The 23,740-nt window shown below is 40.0% G+C and overlaps 2 protein-coding genes across 4 annotated transcripts; one reads left to right on the top strand and one right to left on the bottom strand.

Moving 5' to 3' along the window:
* Nucleotides 1–1,056: 1,056 nt before the first annotated feature.
* Nucleotides 1,057–6,886, bottom strand: LOC144071107 (zona pellucida sperm-binding protein 3-like). 2 transcript variants are annotated; one of them, XM_077595936.1, is made up of 9 exons: nt 6,721–6,886; nt 5,241–5,572; nt 4,812–4,927; nt 4,568–4,671; nt 4,328–4,505; nt 2,975–3,092; nt 2,821–2,903; nt 1,276–1,385; nt 1,057–1,151 (listed from the first exon to the last, which is right to left on the bottom strand). In XM_077595936.1, exons 1-9 carry the CDS (start codon nt 6,827–6,829, stop codon nt 1,081–1,083), a joined length of 1,221 nt encoding a protein of 406 aa, XP_077452062.1. In that variant the 5' UTR covers nt 6,830–6,886; the 3' UTR covers nt 1,057–1,080. The 2 variants fall into 2 exon arrangements, with proteins under 2 accessions (XP_077452062.1, XP_077452064.1); XM_077595938.1 differs by having other exon boundaries at nt 4,812–4,894.
* Nucleotides 6,887–11,588: 4,702 nt separating this feature from the next.
* Nucleotides 11,589–19,592, top strand: LOC144071826 (chemokine-like protein TAFA-5). 2 transcript variants are annotated; one of them, XM_077597255.1, is made up of 4 exons: nt 11,589–11,987; nt 15,721–15,870; nt 16,608–16,735; nt 17,690–19,592. In XM_077597255.1, the coding sequence occupies exons 1-4, from the start codon at nt 11,897–11,899 to the stop codon at nt 17,696–17,698; spliced, it is 378 nt and encodes a 125-aa protein (XP_077453381.1). In that variant the 5' UTR covers nt 11,589–11,896; the 3' UTR covers nt 17,699–19,592. The 2 variants fall into 2 exon arrangements, with proteins under 2 accessions (XP_077453381.1, XP_077453380.1); XM_077597254.1 differs by having other exon boundaries at nt 11,589–12,038.
* Nucleotides 19,593–23,740: the final 4,148 nt, after the last annotated feature.

Raw genomic sequence — 23,740 nt, 5'->3', positions numbered from 1 at the left:
TTTGAAACATGTCTTACTTTGGACTTTGACGAACGTAATCAGGAATTTAGTATCATTCGATGTTACCACACTGAACGCGAATCTGGAATTTCAACAATCCCACAGCACCTGAAAGCAACGGCAGTCAGTGTCAGACAATCACGTTTACATTTCATTTCATTTTCTCAACCGCTTTATCCTCACTAGGGCCGCAAGGGGTGCTGGACCCCATCCCAGCTGACTTCGGGCCAGAGGTGGGGGACACCCTGTATCGGTGGCCAGGTGATCGCAGGGCACAAGGAGACAAACAAACATTCACGCTCACACTCATACTAGGGGGCAATTTAGTGTCCAATCAGCCTACCATGCAAGTCTTTGGAATGTGGGAGGAAACTAGAGTACCCAGAGAAAAACCACACAGGCCTGAGTAGAACATGCAAACTCCACACAGAGCCGAGGCCGGCGTGCTAACCACTTGAGCTACGGGCCGCCCCACAATCACGTTTCACATCTAAAAAAATGATTTAAAATGATGACTTCAAATGAGTCTACAAAAAAATCTTAAACTAATGTTTTAGTTACTCGAATTGAAAAAAACATAAACAACTGAAGCTACTAGCATTTATGAAATAGTCAATTGAAATTTAATTACTCATCTCACAGAGGAATGAAATAAATTATTCAAATTTGCGCTTCATATTCAACCACAAATCATCCATCTATTTTTTGTCTTATATAGGTGCTATTAATCAATCTTGAATCCTAAATCATTATTTATATAGCTCCCTCAGATATATACTTTTTATACTACTTATTCCCGTTTAATTTGCTGTCCCTTTTTTTCCAGTGCTCAAAATTGGTTTTGTTGTTGACAAATGTTTACATGAGCAGACATTTTTCTCTTTTGGGATAATATGAATTATTTCAATCCCTTCAAAGGTTCATAGTGAACAATTTGCATTTTCCAGTATGGGAGTGTTAAACTGCGAGGCTTCACTACAACATCAGAAGGTGCTGTTGCCCCAAATTATGATCATCTGATATTTTATTGAGGCAAATAAAATAAAAGCCCCGTAATTAGGACATTTGATTTATTGCAGCTCAAGACATGTCATTAGGTCTTTCCTTCACTGTGACTGGACCGACAGCAATTTCTTCCTCCCATTTTGCACCTGAAATATTCAAAATTTAATTTTAAAAAAGATGCATTCAAAACACATCAACAAACTCAACAGAAATTTAGCAGAACCTCAATAGACACACCCCTTTTTTTCTTTAAATATATCCGAGACCTACCTGTTGGTTTCAGGTGACCCTTGTTTCCCATCACTCGCGCCCACCTTCCTGTTCCGCAATCTGTGTCGCAGCAGGAACATGCCTCATGCACTCCACTTGCCTCAGTCCACCTATAAATAGACACAGAAATAGACTGTTTTTTAAGTGAATATTTTACCCTTTTACTCATCATTTTCACTTACATTTTCATTTTACTACTTATATTTATGTGAAAGTCACTGATGGTGGAGAATAGATTGTGAATGGTAGATAGTCTAAAAAGTGTGTGAAGTTCAGGGTGTAGCCTGTCTTATAATTCATTCATTCATTTTCTGAATCGATTTATCCTCACTAGGGTGGTGGGGGTGCCGGAGCCCATCCCAGCTGACTTCAGGCCAGAGGTAGGGGACACTCTAAATCGGTGACCAGCCGATTGCAGTGAACGAGGAGACAGACAACCATTCACGCCCACACTCATACCTATGGGCAATTTAGAGTGTCCAATCAGCCTACCATCAATGTTCCCTCTAAGCTGCGCACGTGCGCATTTGCGCACTACTCGTCTTCTCTGCGCACAGCAAATCATATGGAGCGCACAAAATAAAATCCCTTTTTTTTAGCTGTGAGGACGATGCGCGGAGCACTCATCCGCTGGGCCGCCCATTCATAGATATTAATCATTACATTTTATTATTATTAAATCATTTATGTGTAGTAGACATGCACCTGCTTATGGCAGGTGTGATACTGGTGTGTGCCCATAGCGAGCAATGATGATGTTGCTCACACCGGTACTCAGTGTGCTCAGGGAGGTTGTCTTTCTGCCCAGACAAACAAAAAATTAGAGGGAACATTGCCTACCATCCATGTTTTTTTGGAATGTGGGAGGAAACCCGAGTACCCGGAGAAAACCCTGCAGACCCAGGGGAACATGCAAACTTCACACAGGTGGACTGGCCTGGATTTGAACCCAGGACCCCAGAGCTGTGAGTCCAACGTGCTAACCACTCACGCCGTCGGGCCGCCCCTGTCTTATAATATCAAGTATAGTAAAAAGAGCCCAAAATCATGGAAAAGAGAGCCTCCCACTTAAGTATAACATCCCTCCCAAGTGCCCATGTAAAAGCCTAAGAGTCCTTTGAGGCTTCCTTAATGGAGCTTGATGAATTTCTTTTTCTTTCTTCTCCTACTACACCAGTTCTGCAGTTCCGTCCATAATTACATAAAGTCCAAAAACAATAAAAATACAGAGGTAAGATACTGTATTATCTTAACTTTCAGGTATAGATTGAATGCAAAGTTATGAATTAAGTTGCAAATGTCTCAAAAATGATGACGCAGAGTATAAAGTAGAATAATGGAATTTGAGGTAAGATTGGGCCCCCCAAAAAAATCCAATATCGGGTTGCGCTGTGGCTTAAGATCTTTCCTCCAAATGGAAGGTTGTGGGCCACAAACCCAGGGCTTTTTTTCCATGGATTTAGAAACGTAATCAAAATTAAGGAATCAAATCCTCCACGTGCAATATTTACTAATTCAAGGACAATTCAGTGGGCGGCATCTCACCCATCAGCAAAGGAACAGGCCTTGTTGTCAGAATCCACCACGGCAGTTACAGGCATGGCTCTCAAGTTGCAGGTGATGTAGAGCTGAAGAAGAACCATAAGCCAAGAAGGACCAAAGCTCATAGAGAGCTCTTTACCTAACACTATTTTCTCACCACGCCTTGGTCATCCTGCTCAAACTTAAAAGCCTCCACCTCAAACCGCAACTGGTCATCCCTCAAACGAAAGAGGAAGAGGGAGCTCGAGCCGGTCACCCGACTGTCAAACAGGCACCTGAACACACAAAAGTCACATGAAATATGCAGTGGTGGAACATAGCCAAGTAAAAATATGTTTTAACCCTCACGCAAAAAGTCACATTTGATATGTTTGGACTTAAGCACCCTAAATTATTAATTTGGTTTCACTACACTACACAAGTTGATTTCAGTCCATCTTCCCAAAGAAAAACAAATACAGTGGTACCTCGACCTACGATCAGCTCTACCTACGACATGCTCGAGGTACGATGAACATTTCGATTGAATAATTCGCGCTAGATACGATCAAAATTTCATTGTAGCGCACTGTCTTTTTTTGCCGCATCTCTTTCGTGTATAACAGATATCTACGAGCACTGAACGATTTATTCAGACGAGTTTCTCCTACGTATCGACCAGGAAACGCACAACGCGCATGCGCGGGCAAAAAGAAGACTTTCTGGGTAATGAAGTATACTCATGCACACCACACCGATAAGCAATGGCACTCTTTCTCAGAATAAAACTTCATTACCCACAATCAATACGTGGGTAGACTGTTATTCCTTCTTTAGCCTGTTCTCTCCAGCGATCGCTCATTCAAGACTACTTCTCGTTGGCAAGTGGTTGTGCGTTATCCTATTGTGAGGACATTTGTGTTCATCATTTTCGGAATATTTTGAAGGGAATACAACAGCAAACAGCCCATCGATGGCGAACGTGAGGGTGGAGGCGTGCCAAACAGCTAACCCGCCCAGAACGAAGGTAAATAATTTTAAAACTAAATTAGAATTCAGTTTTGTGTAAAGTTACATTAAACATATGTTTTAGTGTGTCTGTATATATTAGTCCAAGTTAATTTAAATTTGTTTGTTCGGTTACGAGTGCGTTGTTGCCGTGGATGAAGTCCCCCGAACACCCCCCCCCCCCCCCCCGCCTCCGTATATGTTGCCTTCTCTACCCTCCGCGAAATGAGTCTAATTTTACTTCTATTAAACACATTTTATTACTATTAAACCACTAGTTATGTGTTACTTTGTTAATAGATGGTGAATGAGAACAAATACAACATTTTTTCCAATCCAATATCCCATTTTTGGTGTTTTTTTCAGAGGGTTGGAACAAATTGATTTGATTTTAGTTCATTTCAATGGGAAACGTCCGCTCAAGTTACAAAAAGCTCCACATACGATCTCAGTCCCGGAACGGATTAAGATCGTATATCGAGGTACCACTGTACAAAACATCACCAGCAGCAGAAGCACACACCCGTTGTTGCCGATTAAGGCGTAACGAGGGACCGTGTCGATGTTCTTGACCAAGGTCGCCACGCAGTCATCTACAGTCACCCTGAGAGGCATGTGGTGGAACTGCTTGACAGAAACTTCAAACTTCATCATGTTTCCCAGCAGGAATTCAGAAGATGGCCTAACAGACTGCCAGTCATCTTGAGAGAGGAAGAGCATCACATCAAACACGTCCAGTTTAAAATAAATAAAAGTAACCCACCAGTCATGAGTTTGAAAGAAAAGTAAAGGCTTTCCTCAGAGACTTTGGATTCGTGAAATGGAGTCCAGGTGGGATTCAGGAAGCCGAGGCTCACATTGTGTTTCCTGAAAACACAAAGCAAAGCTGGAGAAAAATGGACATGGATTAGATTGAAACTCTGCAACGTTAGCTTGACTTACAAAGACCCAAACTTACAGGTCTTTAAGTTACCACTGTACAGTTGTCCGGTTTAGGAGAGTCCCACCTCTGGTATTGACATTGGATGTTGACAGTGACGCTTCTGGTCCGGATAATGGGCGTGTCTCCCAGAGATGGAGTGTACTGCAACTTGAAGACATAGTCGAAGAAATCCTCAGACATCTACAATAGTTAAGATGAGGTCAGGGTCTTTTGTTCATTTAGTATCGTCTATGTCACATGTGTCCAAAGTAGCAAATCAAGTCAGCTTTATCAAATCAAAACAATGTTTTGCCCCAGAGCCCTAAATGTAAACAAACGAAATTTCACCCTAAAAATTAATACTATATGGTTCCTTTTAAGAGCAGTAGTCTTTTAAATGCCTCCAGGCTACTCCCATAGGAGGTGCTCCTGGATTGCCCAGGAGTTTTGGAGCCATAACAAGCTGTTTGGACTACTATTTCAAGTCTCAAGTCCGGGACCCCCAGAAACTCACCACGATTTGGCTTCCACACGCATGCAGCTCCGACTCAAATATCAAGACTTGGTCCTGTGTGTCTTCTCTGGTGGATGGACATGCTCCCAGGGTGATGTCCGCAGGCTTGATCAGCTGCCCGATGCCCAGAAGGTCTCGTTTGGCTTCCACCCTAATGGAGTTTTCCATGCAGGTGACCCGAATGCTATCGGGTGCCTCTGGGGGCTTCAGCTCAAAATGCGGGGGGAAGCGGGGATCCTCTTCCACGGGGGGTGGAGGAGGCCTCCAGGACAAAGGTTCACGCAAGGGTTGCTTCGTTAGTGTCACCGGAGGAATGGGTTGTTGAGCTTCACCTACAGACACAAACAGATTTCACTAAAAGCATGTGGTTTTCATAGAGGAGTCCCAGGCAATCAATGATGAATTAGGCTTAAAAGGTGTCTCTTTTGGAGGCTTTTACGCTCAAATAAAAAAGGACTCTTGTTATTCCGCTACTTAAACTTTAAAATTTAAAGGGCGATTACCAGACCGGGAAAAGAAGTAAACAAACAAAAGCTTTTCTTTAAACAAACAAAATTAACAATTCTGATGTTACCTTCCCGAGTCTAGTCTTTCTCACACTAAGATAAGGAGCAGATTGGTGTCAATACATGAAAAGTATATTGACACATTTGAATAAATATCTTCAGTAGACTGTGGGGTAACCTGGTCAGTTAACTGTTTGCTGCCATTGACAGCAAAAGACGTCCAATCTAATTGAACTGGGAACAGTGGCAGTACAGTAATCCCTCGCCATTTCGCGGTTCAACTTTCGCGGCTTCACGACATCGTTTTTGGGGGGAATTTTTTATTTTATTTTTTAAATAGGGATGACCCGCATTTTTTTCGATTATCGCAGCCATGTCTGATCTACATTAACCGTGATATTCGAGGGATTACTGTAATGGGACATGTTTCAACCCTGCTGATTCTTATGTTGTTTCAAGAGCCGAAAAATAAGTCACCTTTAGATATAATTTTTTTCCAAATTTATTATTGCTTAATATAATCAATTTTCTCAGTCGAGTATAAAAAAATATAAAAAAAGAGCTTAGAGCCCCAATTTCTATTTATTCATATTGTCAACTGCACTATGCATAGTTATCAAAGTACATATTTGACAATTAAATCAATTATCTAGTTACTCAATGAGCAACTTTTAAGCAAATAAATATTCAATTTGACTCCTGATAGCATAAACCTTTTTGTTAGCGATTTCCAAGATCAACGTTTGTATGCCGCTTAGCCAGGACCATCAAAAGGAATCATGTCTCTAAATGTTGCAAAACGAACGGAGAGGAACGCATAGGAAGACGTTCATCAAAGACGATGTTTGTTATAAAACCAGGAAACGGTAAAAAGCTTTCCCGTGTCTGCTTGTAAATGTTTAATTTAACGTAAAAAAAGTCATGAAATATTAACCACTGCTCAATTTATTAATGAGATCGTCAGAAATGCATACCTGCAGACAGCTGGACTTTAGGCCTCAACTCCAAGCCCTGTGAAGACATCAATAATGCTAATATTAATGCTGAAGCTACACATAAAGTAAGTGCATTGTTGGTAGTCATAGTAATGTTCTGTATTTCTTAAGGAACTGAGTCAGATGAGCAGCAAACTAATAAAACTATTAGACTCCGCCCACTTGGTGATCGCATCGCTTCTCCACCTGTACCTCGTTCACCTGCTGGTTGAAGAACTTTACAGGTGATAAAAACAGTTGGATGTCACATGCTGGAACTATAATGTTAGGTGGTTAGGTGGTCACTTCTTTCTTGTGTATTTTTGTAGGAAATTAACTACTGCATAGAGGCATGTCATAAATAAAAGGCAACAAAGGTTGACTGTTTTGAGTGAACAAATCTGGCTCACAATTTGCAGTAAAACTTTCATCTTAATAATGCACAACAAGTACACCTAGACAGCACACCTCACAGTTCTGAGATCGAGGGTTCAATCCCAGGAGGTTCTGTGAAGTTTGCATGTTCTCCCCGGTCCTGTGTGGGTTTTCTTTGGGTACTCCAGTTTCCCCCCACATCCCAAAACATGCATGGTAGGCTTTTTGAACACTCTAAATTGCCTCTAATTATGAGTGTGAACAATTGTCTTTCTTTTTGTGCCTTGTGGTTGGCTGCCACCAATCCAGGGTGCCTGTTACCCACAATTGGCTAGGATAGGCTCTAGCACACCCATGAAAGAAAATGAATAAATAGCATATTATATGCTAACGCACGTTTTAATGAATTTGATTCAACTGCAGTCAGTTGTGTTTTTTACCACCAAAAATAGCTTTTACTTCCAAGTTTTTCCCAAATAAGTCAAAGAATAATAACAAAAATCTGCCAAATAAGAGGTCGTATCTTGAAGAACTTGTTGATTTTAAATTTCCGTGCCGTCTGATTTAGTTGCAGTAATTTCATTGGACTCCTGGTATATTTGAATAGATGTGCTCGGTTTGAGTGACAGCTGAGACTATTTGGTGACGAGCCCGTGACATGTCGTCCTGACAACATGTCTGACGTGTCCAATCACCAGGCTGCCATCAAGGTGACCAGGGAGAGACAACATTAAAATACAGACCGAGGAACTTTCCAACATTCTCTGCAGTGTTGCCTCATCGAATGTGGTCATACTAAAATAGAGTAAGATTGCTTTTGCTACATTTTTGTTGTATGATTTACAGGTTTCCATTTTCTAACCCCTTGGATGACACACAGATTAAAAAATTTGGGTTTCTATTGAACCAATGAGTGCCAGCCATTTTGACCATGATCTTTCAAGGCCCATCGAATATTTTGTTCTATGACAATGTAGCAGCATATGTATATGAAAATACGCTCTTCCTTTTAATCTACCCTTTTCTATAGTATTATACAATCTAATGCAATAGTTGAATCTATTCAATTCAGTTATGTACCCCCTGAGGTGATCGTGTGACTTAAAAGGTCAGTTGTGCGTGTTGCTTAGGATTAAAAAAAAGACTTTCTGCTTTCCTGGACAATAAATGCTAACAAATGTTTTATACATTAGGAGAAGACTTACTTTACTTCTGTTCACTTCATCTTCAGTGACGTTATCAGTCTAAACCCCCTGGTGGGAGCACAAATAATAGAAAATGTAATGCAAAAAAAACTCAGTCTGAACGCACTTTATGTTGACTACTACTTATTTAGTATGTTGACTACTACATATCTATTTATTTACTAATGATTTATTGATTATTTATAATTATTTATTGATTATCTGTTTGTTGTTGTTATTTGTGCGCTTTCCTACTTATGTTGTTGTCTATTCTTATCATGTTGACCACTTATTTATTACTTAGGCCAGCCAATTGCAGGGCATGAGGAGACGGACAGCCATTCACTCACACTCATACCTAGGGGCAATTTAGAATGTCCAACCACGCTACTATGCATGTCTTTGGAATGTGGGAGGAAACCGGAGTACCCGGAGAAAACCCACGCCAGCCCGGGGAGAACATGCAAACTCCACACAGCACACCCTAGTGAGGATAAAGTAGTTCAGAAAATGAATGACTGAATTTATTTATTAGTTATTGTTATTATTTATTGATTATTTATTTGTTTTGTTGTTGTTATTGTGCACTTAGTGGTGAGGCTTTAAATCTCATTATATGTACTTGTATACTAATGACAATAAAAGCATTGAATTCAGTTCAATAAACTCAACACGGTGATATTGACGCATCAGCAATCGAAGACATCAGGGCCGACAGGTGAGAAAGTGCCCGCCCCCATCATGCTTTGCACCTCAGTGTGCCAGGTGATGTATCGAAAATATAAACAGAGTGATGCAACCACTGCCTCCAAGATGCGTCAATGGACGCTTACTCCTCCCTCCTCCACGGGGGGCTACCGCACACTATGAAATATTGACTGAGTTGAATATTCAGGAGGGATAACAGGAAGTTCCTTTGGGCGCCATTAAAAAAAAAAACTTGGTTACAACTGATATGAGAGTGAACTTGGCAAGAAAAATACAATTTTCTTTCACGGATCTATAGCCTTCCTCCCGGAAATGTCAGTTCTTTATCTCAAGGTTTCACCAGTCCCAGGAGATGCTGGGAAATGACCTCATTGGGACAAAAGCATGGCAGAGTGTTCAAATGTCACAAAGATGCCACCTTCTGGGTCATTGTTGGTGACATTTTTCAAAAACCCTCATGGGGTTTCTTCGAGTCTTTGCGTTGAGCTAATATATTAGCATAAAAGCTAACTCAGGAAGCAAATCAATGAGTATCTTCTAAGAACTTCATTCAATAACTGTTAAAACAATGACGTCAGTGTTCCAAAATGCTCATTATTTTAGCAGTAGAACATACTCGATCTCACGAAAATTAAATTTGTATCATTTGTGTGTAGGGGAATGGATAGAATTTTCTTGCTGATTGGTTATATTTGCTCTGTGTATTTAAATTTTACATGTTGCTACACCATGTGAAGGCATAAACATGTTTTTTGTGAGAGACAATGCACAAACCGACAGTGATTTTATGTGTGAGCAGATTGACCCAAGTGTGTCTGTGCGAACGATCCTGGTGGACTTTGTGGTCTTGCAAAGTGAAAACTGTGGCGGATTGTCACATTGGTCTGCAATGTTTGATGACCACACTTTTTTTCAGGTTTTCATTTCAGCAGTCACCCATTTCTGCACTTGACGGACATTTTCATTTCGCCGACTGGTCCAGTCCAGACTGGAGTGATGGCAAAACAGAACGTCACAACAACAAACCAAGGTGACAAGTCAATCATCGAAGTGAATGACAACCCACTTTGACTGTCAATCACTGTGATCAGCTGTCAGTCATTATCAGGACCCTGATAAGACATGTTTGCATTCTGTGAAAGGATGGACACAATAACTAATTCCTTGGCAGTGAATAATCATGTTTCACTGACATTGATGGCGGTAGACATTTATCCCATTTGAACTGGGAGGGGCTGGCAGTGAATGGTGATTTGAACTGGCAGGGGCTAGGCTAGACATCTATATCCAAACAATGACTTAATGTGAAGGGTGGAAAACCACCTGATAATCACATAAGCAGTATGCATCAGGAAAAACTGCAGTGTTTACAACATTTACTCTAAAGAGACCAATTGCTCTATTGCTGAATGGACCTTTCCGTAATTGTTATACCAACATCTCTGTGAATTTTAAAGAACACTTGGATATCAAGTGTCGCCATTCGGCTTCACTTTACCCTGATGCACACTTGCGTGGGCGTTCCCTAACATGCCAGTTAAGAGACCGCGCATAAAGAACAGGCTAAAAGTATCCTATGGAAAGTTTAAATAATTGATTCCTTTATGTAAAGCCATGAGTAATTAGAGCAGAATGGAGAGAGTGTCACAACAAAACCAGAGATTACAAAAGTAATATAAAAATTCCATAACCGTCGACCTCAGAACTGTGAGGCAGACCGATTAACCAATTTCCACCGTGCCACTAATTCATTTTTTTGTTTACCCATCGCTAAATATGTGTGGGCAACTCTAACACTACAATTGGATGTCAAATGGGGGTCCCATAAAATGTTCCCGATGCCACAATTGGCCAATGCACCGCAAGTTTGAGACTCCTGTCCAATATGACAGTAATAATAAAGAGGGGCTAAGCATATTTGTGCATGAAAGGGCCAATTTAAAGTTCTAGCCCTAAATGCATTATCCAATTGGCCCGAATATAAGACGACCCCCTTGTTTTTCAAGACTCAAGTTTGAAAAAAACATCTTTTGAACACCAAATTCCTGAAACAAATGAGTATAACAATATATTATAATAGACCTGTGCTACTTGTGTATATCTCATCGTTTCTATGCTATTTTCTGGTCTTTTGTCCTGTATTGTCTTCAACCTGCACAAGGGACTAAAGATGGAAATTAGCCTTTGGCTATAATCTTACATATATTTACATATACATGTTCATTAACATGAACATGTTTATGTTGATAATATGTATTGTCCCTTGAATGAACGAATCAAACTGCGTGGCTCTTTTAGGAATACTGCCGCCTAGTGGTTGAGATAGCAACAAATATTTCCGTCAGAGAACAGAATATCATACTGTATTTCTACTTATTTTTAGACAATTGGTTACCCAATTACTTTGTACAGTATGAAGGCGTTCTTCCTCTGGCCAAGATGCACCCTCCCATTCCTGTGTATGCGCACTACTGTGGTAGCCAAAAGGAGAAAGACAGAGAGAGAGGGAGAGAGAGAGAGAGAGAGCGAGAGAAAGTGAGAGAGAATGAGAGAAAGGCTGCTCCATTTTCTCGCTCAAAAAGCTCAGGCGTCTTACTCACCTCTACCCACTCGCTCGTCCTGCGCTAACCAGTCTGGAGGCCACCGGACCCGGCAACACCTAAAGAAAAATGCCCACGCCGGGGCTTCGGACTGGTGTTTGTTCCTCTGGGATTTGGGGGGAAAAATGTCTAGGAAAGATAAAAGTTGACACGTTTTTCTGTGTGGAGGGTGAACTTAAAAAAAAGTGAACTTAGAGCGTGGCATGCCGGTCACGCATACCTCCAACGGAGCGGACGTGGCGTCCAGTTGGTAACCCGCACTGTGGACTTCGGACGCCGGTGTCCTTTCTCCTCCGACCCCGGGCCTCCATGCAGCTCTACCGGCTCCTGTTACCTCTGAGTGCCGCGGGGGTCTGCTGGTTCCTCCTTTGCGCGCTCCACGGCCACGGCATCCGCCAAGGTACGGCGAGCTCACGGGCACATGCACGCGCACACGGCAGGGAGTCAACAGGTACCGCACAATTCTGAATTTCACTCACTCTACAAAACAACTCTTCACCTCACTTTACGGAAAAACTCTTCACATGGACTTACAAGTTCGATTCAAATAATCACGCTATTAAATATGCTCTGCATTTTTAAGTTCTTCAGACTTCAGAGGATGCGTCTTTTAAATTTTCTAGAAGACTAGGTTATTAATGGCAGGAAAAAAAAAGTTTCTTGTGTGTGAGACTGAAGAAGAAGAAAACATCCACTTTAGATTGTTATTCATTCTCTCTCACCTTCACTGTATAGTCCCTGCAGTTTACTAACTCACACAACCAAATACACCCTGGGGGTACTGGAGCCTATCCCAGCTAACACTGGGCACCAGGCTGTGGACACCCTGATTTGGTGGTCAGCCAATCACAGGGCACAAGGAGACAGTGTACCATTCACAATGACAGCCATACCTAAGGGCAATTTAGAGTGTCCAACTGGCCTACCAGTACCCAGAGAAAACCCATGCAAGCCCGGGCAGAACATGCAAACTCCACACAGTGAGGGCCCACCTAAGCTTAAACGCTCAACCCCAGAACCGTGAGGCCGACGTACTAACCCTTTGGCCACTGGGCCAACTATTAGACGTGACATATTTCAAAAGTAGTTATCAATCAATTGGGCGCTTTCATGTAATAGCAATATTTTTGTGGCCCAGAAAGAAAGGGAGTTTGACACAAATGTTAAAAAGTATTGACGACTAAAGTATATTCATAGTGTGTCTGCTGTTGAGTGCAATGTCTGTCTAAAAGCACTTCATTGGATCATACAGTACTTCATGTTTTATGAGTAAATGCATTCAAAGGATTCAGTATTGATCAGGCCCTTGAACTCTGCCTGGCAACAAGTGAGCACTAGAAGGGAAAACAATGTCAACAACAATATACATACAAGATACAGTATGTCCATAAATGAAATTAAATCATGATGTAGTTACTTCAGGATTTAATACAGATTAGCCCATCAATTTCCTTTCACAAGATCAGAACATGCAAAATTGTCACCTTTTATGAAAAGATGTTTGGGTGGTGTTCTGCCTCCTACTAGCTGACTGAAGGTAAGTGAAAGACAGTGAGAGGTAAGCGACCTGTATCCATAACAGCAGAATGCCAAATTACAAGTCCGTAACTATCACTTATTTAGGTCTTTTGCCGAGTAAACGCAGCTTATGGAGAAGCACCACCAATTTCGTCACACGCAGTTTCTGGGTGTGATGACAAGTAGGCTTTTTTGTTGTTGATAATGACGACAGGGCCTATGTCCGATTATTATTATTCTAACATGAAGAAATAATAAAATCCTTTCCCCCACAAAAAAACAATATATATTTTTTCTAAAAAAACTCATTTATCTTTATCATTGTTTGAACAGATTTTACATTTGGAAAGTTAAAGGGGAACCTTTATCGTGTCCATCCCAGTCCCCAAAAATCGTATTTATTAAATTGAAAAATCTCACTGTGTAGAGTTTGCATGTTCTAGCCGGGCTTGTGTGGTTTTACTCTGGGTACTCAGGCCAAAAACATGCATGGTAAATTGGCCCTAGGTATGAGTGTGAGCCTGAATTTTCATTTATACAAGGTGTTGAGTTACACTCTGAAATATAATAAATAATTATGACATTAAATATTTGAAAAGGTTTTGAAAAGTATGAAGCCATTTTGAGGGCATTATTTTAAGTGGGATCCAACATATACAACGTTGTTTAGCACCATAATGCTTTTTGTTGAATTATGTTATTTGACAATGAGAAGACAAAAGCGTAATCCTGCTATAATTCCTGCAAAATGAAGAATAGAAATAATTGTCTTTTTTCGTACGACAATTGCAATGGCCTTTGTACATCAACAGGCAAAAATGAATGACTTGTGCGTTAAAACTCGACTGAAAAAATACACTAACAAAGCGATTATTCTGCAGTTTTTTTCAAAATCAACCGCAAACATGACACAAATCTTTCACATGGGAAAGGACGAGCCCTTTCGCTCGATTTCCTGCTGTAAAACGCTTTACCGTTGACCCAGACGGCAGCATGGCAACTACATGTTCAATGCATCCTTGAATGAGTGGCTGCCACGCATGTGTGTACAAGCAGAACACCAGCAGTAGCCGTCGTCGTCGTCTTACTATTTAATGAGCGCTCTGAAATATGAACGAGCCGCACGCTGTCACCTGCGACCGATCCTCTTTGTTTCCTGCTGGAGAACGCGAAACGCTGCAGGTCAGAAAATGACACCCCAGCTGAATTATTGCACGACAACCCTCGTGCTTTACGATGCTGTCGTTGTGATGAATTATAAAACACCCCAAAAGGATCACATTTCGACTAACAAAAGCGTCACAGTTAGAGGTTCGCCTCAAACATTCAGGGCCTGGTTGTTTTAATACTAGTTTTGGGTTGTGAAATATGCTTTTAGGCTCGTATTAAGGATTTGAATTAGTCATAAGTAGGGTCAGGGTGTCAAAGTAGGTTTTAAGTTCATAGGTTAGGGTTTCAAATTAGAGTTTTAATAGTTCTTATCAAAGTTAGAGTTTCTGATTGGGATTTCAGGTCTTTCATAAAATAGCCATGAAGGCAAAATAAGGTATCAAGTGAAGTTAACGGTTTCAGGCCACAGTTAATGTCACATATGGTTTCAAGTTGCAAATCAAAACTTCTTTTACTTCTTAGTTGAAATACTATGGTTAGGGCTTTGTGCTAGAATAAGTGTTATAAACAAAGACTTTACAGCTAAAGTGTAAAAAAAAAAAAAAATCTACTGATTGTAAAGACATGAGATCGAAACATGTTGATTGAAGCCTTCTTAATACCTTGCAGAATATGCAAGTACTAATCTAGGGCTAGAAATCGGTTGGCCGAGGATTTATATTGTATTTATTTTCAAAACACTGCTAGCACTCACGTAACATCTATGACCAGTTGTACTGTTAAAAAACAGCAAGACTGTGCTCACCTGAAACTGTCAACGTGTTTGCAACCTTAAAATAAATGCCAAATTAAGTAGTGCTTTGAATTTAGATAAGCAAAGGTCAATTCGTCTTTCTGCTTGAAAAATATTCAGGCAGAAATGTTGCACTGTAATTGTTGTTTGTACCAACCTAATCCCTATTTTGTTAGGATACCAAAATAAAAGTAATATTTGTGAGGATTATTATTATTCTTTTTTTTTTTTTTTTTTTTACATTTTCTAACGTTTTTTTTTATTAAACAGTGCTCAGCAATAGGGTTAGTGTTTGCTTCCTACGGGCCAACCAAATCATAATTGTACTGTTATGAAGATAGCATCTTTGTATAGAATTGCAACCCAAATATTTCTATCATTAGGTGTGTATTAAGTTTGTCCTATGCCAAAAATTCCCAATCTGAAGGACTTTTAAGTCATCATTCTTTGGTTTTGTTTTCACATAGGGTTTTAAACCAGTATTTTTAACATTTTATATTGGCGCTTTAAAGGGCAAGGTGTTAAAAATCCATTTTCACAAAGATAAAAATGTCACTGGGTGGTCAAAATGTAAAAACAGATCAATTTTAGAGTAGTTCTGCTACGTCTGTCACTGCCAATTGTACCCAATGAGCTAGAATTTCAGTCAGAGGTTTTTTTGCCAACAAGAGAAATAGTCCAAAATTATAATTAGTGTTTTGTGCGTGTCGAGGTCACCTATGGACCGGTAGCTGCGAGATCGTCACACTGGAGCATTACGGCAGCCGGCCCAGACGGAACATCGCCCGCCAGACGGCTCGTTGCGCCTGCATTGAGGGCCAGACGGCCGGCACCATCCGAGGACGCCCAGCCTGTGTGCGCGGTGAGACACTAGCCCCCCCGTGCACCTACACAAAATAAAACTTGGAGATTTATGAGTTTGCCTAGTTGGCTAGCTTGTACAGATCATGACATTGAATTGTTAGGGCCCAAGCGGCGGTATATGAAAACTCGATAGTGGCCATTAGTGCCACCCATGAGATGACAAATGTGAAATTTTCAAGAGGTATGTATATGTCACGTGACATGGCGGAATGTTCCCGTTGGTCATGTGAAGGGCAGGATGAGAAATGGTGGTAAATAAAAACATTTATGACCTTTTCCACAGCGCTACTTTGGTATTTATGTCACTAGAGATTTACTTGTCTAAAGTACAGCAACACAAATATTTTAAGAAAGCATTTTTACTTTTGTCAGTGTACTCATCTCTGGCAAATTGGCCATACTTTTATTTTACACAAGCAAAGGGGCCCGGCTTCGAAATAGTAATATGTATAGATTATTTTTTTTCCCCATTTTCTTTCTTTCAATATTTTTGGCACTTTTCGCTTTGCTTGTGTCCCGATATTTTGGTGCAAATGTCCTATTTTAAAGCCTCCTCTGTTCCCAAATTTGTATTCTAGTTTTTTAATGGCATTTCCGCTGTGACTATCACTTACCATAAATGAGCATTTAGAAACAGGAAAAACTACCCAGCTTGCGTACATTTAGATTGTGGTCATCGTAATCCTAAGCAGCAATAATAATGTCAACGATTGGTCTCCCTTCCTGCCCCGTCAGCCGAAATCGTACTGAGTCGTCAGTGGTGTGAGATGAGTCCGTGTTTGGATGACGAGGGATGCGACCTGCTTGTCAACCAGTCGGGATGGACTTGCACGCAACCGGGGGGACGAGTCAAGACCACCACGGTAAAACCACTTCAACTTTAGTTTCCCAAATGAAAGCCATCAAGTCCACATTTATTCACTATGTCTGTCCTAGGTCCGGCACATTTTTGCAAAATGTTAATTTTATTAACCAATTTATTTTATTTCACCTTTATGAATTCAAATTTAAATCCCCAATAAAGTCCACAGGGCTCTGTTATAGGTTTGCTTGTTGATTTTATCAGTGTTATTATCACTTAAAGTCATAAAATTACCAAGTCCAGGGCATTAATGCAATTTCTATTCTTTATTTACCTTAACTTTCTATTGTATTTTCAGACTATAAGGAATCTTCAAACCCCTTAAGTTTCCCCCAAAATTGACTGTGAATACTTGTCGTACAAACTTATTTTGTTGGAGCACTTTGGCCGTTATCAAATGACTAAAATTAACGTATACAGCTACAGTAACGCAGAACATTTATCTATTAATACAAATGAGAATTATGTTAAAGCAGTAGAACTAGTTTAAGTAGTGTTTCCTAAACATGCATTTGTTAAAGCAACACAATAAATAAAAACTCAATCAAATAATTATGCTAAGAGATAAATAAAAAAAAGACACGAGCAGTGCATTAATGCATGTCTGAAAATAAACTACATCATTGCTGGTGTCCGCCAGAGAAATATAATCGTTCATTTTGTCTTCATAAAAGATAAAATTGATGAGCATAAAGTTGCTAGCAAAGGAGCAAAAAAAAAGCCATAAAAATGAATCATCCATTTATTTTGACCCTCATCTTAAAAAAAAAAAGTTGGGGGTGGTTATTATTTACAATAATCTTTCATTTTCAACTGTCTACACAAATCAAAGCTACACAATGAACAGGAGATCCCTCAAAACACAACAATAGATTCCATTCATCTTCATTTTTATGGGTAACGGGCACATTTTGAATTTGTTTGTAATCACCTATCGATTGGTCATGTCTGGCAGGTCTCCTGACAGTGGGGATGGGACCCAAGACTCTCATCATGCATCTCTAGAACTGAACCAAAACATTAAAAACCACACAAACCGGCAAAAGCAAGTCATCTTACTGGACCTTACTATGCTTTTCTGGAGGAAAAAAAATGGATTTTTGACAACAACTCCAGAAGACCACTGACCACCAGCGCCAATCTGGCAACAACAACAAAAAACAGGAGGCATCTCTATGGGCGTGGAAATGCCAATCATACTCTCACTCTCTTCCAATCAAAAGAGATCTTGCCATCATCCCCTATCAAATTGTGGCGCATCAATAGTCTCAATATGGCCAAGCACAACCGGACTTCACAAGAGAAAAAGAATGGATTTAGTTGTTTCATATTTCAAACCACAATAAGTATGTTTTTATATGGTCCTGCAAACAGACCTTTGCGTGGGATCACCAACATTGCGAATGAATCATCCTTCGATAACAGAGTTGCTGCGGTGCAGGAAACACTAAGGGACAACTATAAGCCTTGATCTCATCTTTCAGCCAACCACCATATACTAACTATAAAAGATCTCTCGCAATGGTGAGAAGATAATCTGAAGACCCGTCCCCACTACCTGACCGCCCTGACTGTGCCTAAAAGTGATCATTTTCAAACTATTTTAAATGACGTATTCCTGTATCGAACTCAACAATGATTTACGTATTTGTAAATTACATCCACGAGACATGTCCATGCAGTTGTATATTGGTCGGCCTGCATCTGGATTGCAGTCCCCATAAACCAGCATTGGAGTAAAAGGACACTTTTGGTTCTGGCCACGTTTCAAAAGACAAAGCACTGCGAGTTTATTCCCAGCTTCGCGCAGTGTGGTCTGACAAATTTAAAAACACGAGGCGTGAGGGACTTTCACTCAAATCTGTCTGGAGTCCATTTTACACAAGACGGCAACCTGGCAATACACAAATATTAAGCCGTGATAAAGAAGCAGTGACGTTGTATTTGGAACATAAGTGAATAAATAACAAAACGTTCAAATAAATCATGCCAACACCATTATTGATTATTATTACACATGCGGCATGTGGACGATGACTCTGCAGCCCAAACATGTGGAGTGATGTTTTTTTCTTTCTTTTTACAGTTGGAAAAAGATAATGCGGTAAACGCAGTAAGAATGGAGATGAAAATGGATCTGCCATGAAAAATGCAGCAGTTAGCTTTGAAAGAGCTTGAGAATGCAGTGTGTAGTATTAACATGATAAGATGCCGAATATATACACAAATGTGCACTTCATCAAAGACATACAGGCAGTAGAAAACACTTTTCCATTAGGCTGAAAGATGCTGCATTCTATGTACGGTATGAATGTGCGTGTGTGTGTGTGTTTGTGTGTGCTCGTGTGTGCGGAGAGAATAAACAAACATGCATCATATCCTGCAGACACGGCAGAGCTTCAACTCAATTATTCAAAAGGGAATTTCCTCCACTAACATGCACACATAATTAAAATTACTACCATAAAAAGTAAGACATTATGCAGGTTGAAACAAGAGAGCCATAAATCCCCTCAAAAGCCGTGCAATTTAAAACAAGAATATGTAAAAGACTCCAACGTTGTGCAGGCTAAAGACAGACTACTTAAAAACCTGAAGAAAAAAAACTAAACAGAAAAAAGTAGTATGTCTAAACTGTTTGAATGGGAGGGGCCAATGAAGGAATATTCATTCCTCCTTTCCCAATCAAAATGAATAAAAAAATTACCACACCTCTTCAATGGCAGACAATGGGTTAAATGAGTGGCCTAGAAAGGTTACCAAAAAGAAATCACTATCTGAGCATGAAAGGGTTTAACTTAGTTTTTTGACTTCTGATATGTTCCTCACTGATAAGAAAATAAAGAATTACTATGAATAAAAAGACCATGTTTTGAGCTTAATTTTGACTTTTGAGTGAAAAAGTTTCGCAATGTAACCTTCTTTGGGCTTCCAGCTATTCATAAAGCATGTTAACCAGTTTAAGCTAAGAGGTAGAGTATAAGGTATTTAGATTTTGTTGGAATAATGATTTAAACCTTTTAAATCATTATTAGTAATATTTAATTAAAAAAGGAAGAACATCTTTCAACAAATTCTGCTTACAACTTCGAAGGAGATGCCTTGTGACGTCGTCTCAGTCCACAGTGCATTCTGAATTGCAGTAACTGAATCATTGTATTTAATCGCGACATTCGAAAAACATGGTTATGTAATCAGTACAATAACACTCGATGGTTTAGAAAAACAACAGTGTGAGGAATGCATTATAAGGTCAACAAAGTAGTATTATAATGTAAGCAAAGCCGTATTTTCAAATCTCCTGTTGGAGTCTCGTCATAACAGTCTCATTGGGTCCTGCTTTGGCCTTGTAAAGGAGACGAGACGATGATGTGGAGGAAAAATGTCCATGTTCCCATGACTGTTTATAGCCTTACGACTTATTTAAAAAAATGCTTACAACACATATAGAATATTCCATAATAATTCTAACAGATTTCTTACAGTTAAGAGGACAAAGCTTAACTTTCTGAATTAAGATTTAGTGTTTGCGTGCGTGTATTGGTTGTTTGAGTGTAAAAACGTGACCAACAAGCTAATTGGGAGTATTTTGACGCTGCAACAGGTAATATTTTTTCGTTTTAATAAATAATTGATTGTATAAAAAGTTGTCTTTAGATATGATGTTTTAGTGGAAAGAGTAAGAAATGCGCTGCAACGTAAGAATTTGTGGAAATGAGGCGCTGTTTTATTTTTGTCCCGAAAAAGTAGGAACATCGGAGCATTTTGGCGACAATCTCAACAACCAAAAAGTTTGTCAGATCAACATGGAAAGGAGGCAAAACGCCAGCAAGGGATGCAAATTAAAATAATAATAATAATAATAATTAAAAATAATAATAATTAAAATTGTTAGTTGATAAAGCCAAAGTTGCCTTTTGCTTTTATCAGGTCGCCTTTTAATTTCTCGGGAGGTCCAATTAGTTCCATGATGGCGAGAAATGAAGCGAATGGCCAGTTGAGAGCCGCCAACACCTTGGCGGAGTGTAAAAAAAAAATAAAGTTCTAAAAGACGCTAAAAATAAAATGTTTCATGGTAACTGCGCAGCCAAATAAAACTGGAAAAAGTTTTAAAGTTTTGTCACACCGGCACGAGATCGTAACGTGACAACACACAATTTTTTCAAAAGGCACTGAATGCACTTCTGTCGATTTTTTTTACACAGGTGGCCGAGCGGCGACCATATGGCGACTTCACGGTGAACGACCGTTTGCTGCTACGACTCGCTTATGTCATCAAAGTTGTTTTCTCATCGCACATGCTGAAAACCGAATGAGCAAATGTCCCCTAGCCAAAGAAAATGCCTGAAAAAACCCCAATCGTAAATGGATAAAAATAAAATAGGATATTCTTTGCTACTGGCAAAATTGTACTTTGCATGGAGTTGAATTGGGGTATTGCTGCATTCCAAAACTTTTACAAGTCTTACTAAAAGTGTTTTCAAAATATTTTAGGTCAAGCGTGCTGTTTCAAGGCCTTCAAGAGTGAAGGTTTCAAGCCTCCTTCATGGTTTCAAAACAAGGTCAAGGTTTAAAGTAGATTTTGAATTATGGTTTCAAGACCGTGTCAGATTAGAGTTTCAAGCCAAGCGTAATGTTTCAATCAAAAATTGGGGTTGCAAGCCACGGCTAGGGTTTTAGGTTAACTCACTCACTGACACTGATGGCAATAGAAGTCAAATCCATTTTTACCTGAATGATCACTATCAGCCCTACCAGCCCCGATCAAAGTTTTCGCCCGAAAAATTGTGTTTGCAACGAAAAAAAAGTTATGACTTCATACCTAGCTTTCAGTTTTCAACAAAAGTAAAGACTCAAAGCCTTGTTTAAAATAAAACATCCACATACTAGTCGGATCGATTTTTGCTCATCGATCTCACGCTACAGCTTTGGAATGAGCCGCACTAAGTAGCAATTAATACCAGGAAGACCTTGTTAGCAAAGCCGCGGCTAAAAACAAACTCACTATTTATTGAGTTCACATTTACTTTGTCAAATTCTAATATGTTTGTACTCCTAGCTAATGAGATACCAGGCTTTCTTGTTACATAGACTCCATTTATCAATATATGGTATGCTGTCTAATACACATGAGACTGAAAATGTTAGCTGTGTTTCTAATTGGCATAAGTAAACTACAGTCCATGCTCTTCTGCCTCTCCCTCTGTGAACTTTGAACCCTTTCATTCATCCTTGCTGTGCTCAAAAAGAATTGCCAGGCAACCAGGAGTGAATAGCAACAAAAAGGAACCGTCTTGTATGGTAAAATCTCAAGTTCTTTTGGACTTAATTCTTCCTATAATCCCCTTTCAATTTCGTATACCAACTCATCGCACGATGAACACAACGAGTCTACTTGTCTACTTACACTCGGTTTCCTTGAAGTCATATGACCTCTGCCACAATCCCAACCTCTCAGCTATGCAGAGACAAACCGTTAAATACATTATTTCAAGTTATGCATCTGTCTTGATAATTTATTTTGGAATTTTCTTGGACAAGATAGTATCATTTAATTGGCGTGTAAAATGAGAGTGGGACTTTAAAAAACGTCTTACCTGTCAACAACTATTCACTGTAGTGAAAATGCCAATTAGGAGAGCAAGTCAAGTTACAGTTTTTCCTGTAAAAAGTTGATTACTGGCAGAGCAGATTTGGGCAAGTTCCGTCTAGGAGGCCATTTTCTGCATTAATTATAAGATTACGCAGTTTTTAATTGGCTAAGCACGACTGACTCCTGGAGGATAGAGCGCATATGTGTGCCACGTATTCCAGAAACAAACCATTCCCAATGGCTACCCCCATTGGGAACGCTCTGACCCCAATCAAGTTCCCAAACTTGTTATGGACACTTCATATTCACGTTTTTTACATAAATTACTACTAACATCTTGCAAACTAGGGTTTTAAATCAGGGTTCTGGACAAAGAGTGGATATCATGCTAATGTAAAAGTTTGAAGTTGAAATGATTGCGTGATCACCACCCTCCCTTGACCTCAAACAATTGAGATGGTAACGTCAACTACGCCAAATGCTAACATAGCTGCTAGCTTAGTCAAGATGTAATAATGGCGCCAAGTAACAACCTGCTTAGCATTTTTGTGCTCAGGCAGCACGAATAGGAGCCAATAACGGGGCCAACATCCCCACGATCTGCCATACTTTTCAGCGCAAATGGAATCCGATGTGGCTAACGTGGGAATTCAATTACACACCTCACTGGTGGCCAATCTTCATAACCTCGCTCTTAATTTTCGCTTCCAACGGCACAACCCTTGCGACCGCTATGTGGCACGCAGAAGGACAGCTCATTCGTCACGCCACCATAGATACGTACGGCTAATAGGTGGAGCAAGACCCCATCTATTAACCGCGGACGCTAAGGCTAACATGCTATGAGATCGAAAAAGAAAGAACAAGGCTGTGTTGGAATTGTACACAAGCTGCTCCAAAACGAAAGAAAAAAATTCAGGGAGCTGTTTTAACTTGTATAAATTGGACATCGTCATATGCAAATTAAAAGACCAACATAACATGGTAAGTTTCATTCATTCATTTTCTGAACTGCTTATCCTCAAGGTTTGGGGGGGGGGGGGTGCTGGAGCCTATCCCAGCTGACTTTGGGCCAGAGGCGGGGGACATCCTGGATCGGTGGTCAGCCGATCGCAGGGCAAAAGTAGACGACAACCATTCACACACGGTCATACCTAAGGGCAATTAAGAGTGTCCAATCAGCCTAAAATGCATGTTTTTAGGAGGAAACCAGGGCCCCAGAACTGTGAAGCCGACACGCTAACCACTCAGCCACCGGGACACCTTATGGTATGTTACATTATTTTGTTCAGTGATAAAACTCATGTTATAACATACTATGATTCAAATTGTTATGTAATTGACTTTTGTTAGACGTTTTGTTTTGAAACCGTAAATGGTAAAAAATACATTTATCCTACTTTTTGGCCTGTT

Source organism: Stigmatopora argus, chromosome 3 (genome assembly GCF_051989625.1).
Source record: "Stigmatopora argus isolate UIUO_Sarg chromosome 3, RoL_Sarg_1.0, whole genome shotgun sequence".
Classification (NCBI taxonomy): domain Eukaryota; kingdom Metazoa; phylum Chordata; class Actinopteri; order Syngnathiformes; family Syngnathidae; genus Stigmatopora; species Stigmatopora argus.
The sequence above is the reverse complement of the archived record's forward strand: the minus strand, read 5'-3'. Positions and strand labels throughout refer to the sequence as shown.